The sequence below is a fragment of the Anneissia japonica genome, unplaced genomic scaffold, assembly GCF_011630105.1.
Source record: "Anneissia japonica isolate Jap-2015-1 unplaced genomic scaffold, ASM1163010v1 scaffold3735_len701357_cov177, whole genome shotgun sequence".
Taxonomy (NCBI): Eukaryota; Metazoa; Echinodermata; class Crinoidea; order Comatulida; family Comatulidae; genus Anneissia; species Anneissia japonica.
In genome coordinates this window covers 202,071-203,001 of record NW_022723891.1, presented here as the reverse complement: position 1 = coordinate 203,001, position 931 = coordinate 202,071, and the positions used below count along the sequence as shown (strand labels likewise).

Here is a 931-nt window from a genome sequence, read left to right as displayed (position 1 = left end):
ATTGTAATTAAAAAAAAAAAAAAACATGATGCCCCTAAAAAACTTAGCCTAGCCAAGTAAAAACAAAGTCGTATTTCAATGTACTTTCTAATCACCCCTCCCTCCTCTGGGCCTCCATATACCGTGTAAGCCAGTTGTAATTATGATTATAAACATTATTAATATTCCTCAGGAATACTGCATTGCACCGTCTTCAAAAACAACATTTCGAGAACCCCAGGGTACTAAACTTTTTAAATATTTTTAACGTACTTCCTCAATAACTTTATTATCGACTCAGACTGGTGGTGTGTGGTCATAATGGAATGACATCGGCTATTATACTATGTAGGCCTAACCATTTTGGCATTCCTATCATACATTTCTGCTGAAAAAAAACGAAACGTATCTTACCTCAGTTAGAAAACGGGTTCGACTATCAACAGACTGTGTGTTAAATGCCGAAATAGGGCCTTGGTATTGCGTATCTATTCCAGACGCCATTATTGTGAATTGTTACGTTTTTTAGTACGCGTCTCTGTATGGTGTCACCGGCGATTGAAGCGTTTCTGTCCCCGTGGTTGTTATCGATTGTTTTGGTGGTGTCGTGAGGCCGCGCCTGCGTCAGCTGTTTGCATTGCGGCTTTTGTTATGAAGCAAGCGTGTAATGTCCGGTTTCTATGGAACAGCGTCGGAGGAGTTCCCATGGTTGCTAAGTATGATAAAATTGAGGGCGCACTTGTCATTCACTGGCACACATGCACGATCGTTTTTTTTGCAGACGTGTTTGACGCCACTTCTTGCAGTTTGAACTCGTCGTGCCGTTAATCTCATAGAATCACTTATTTAATGAATTGTGTGTTTTATGTACGTTTTTAAATTTAAGAACATAAATACAAAAACGGCAATAAATAAAATGATTTGTTATTGGTTGATTGTTAGATGGTTTGTT

The 931-nt window shown here is 38.8% G+C and overlaps 1 protein-coding gene across 1 annotated transcript in view; it reads right to left on the bottom strand.

The window, feature by feature from the left end:
- LOC117112401 (testis-expressed protein 26-like) overlaps nucleotides 1-663 on the bottom strand; it is a 12,158-nt gene extending 11,495 nt beyond the window's left edge. The window contains exon 1 of the mRNA XM_033255475.1: nucleotides 394-663. Coding sequence (XP_033111366.1) covers nucleotides 394-483 — 90 coding nt within the window. The 5' untranslated portion in view covers nucleotides 484-663. The remainder of the gene's footprint in view (nucleotides 1-393) is intronic.
- Between the last annotated feature and the right edge of the window lie 268 nt (nucleotides 664-931).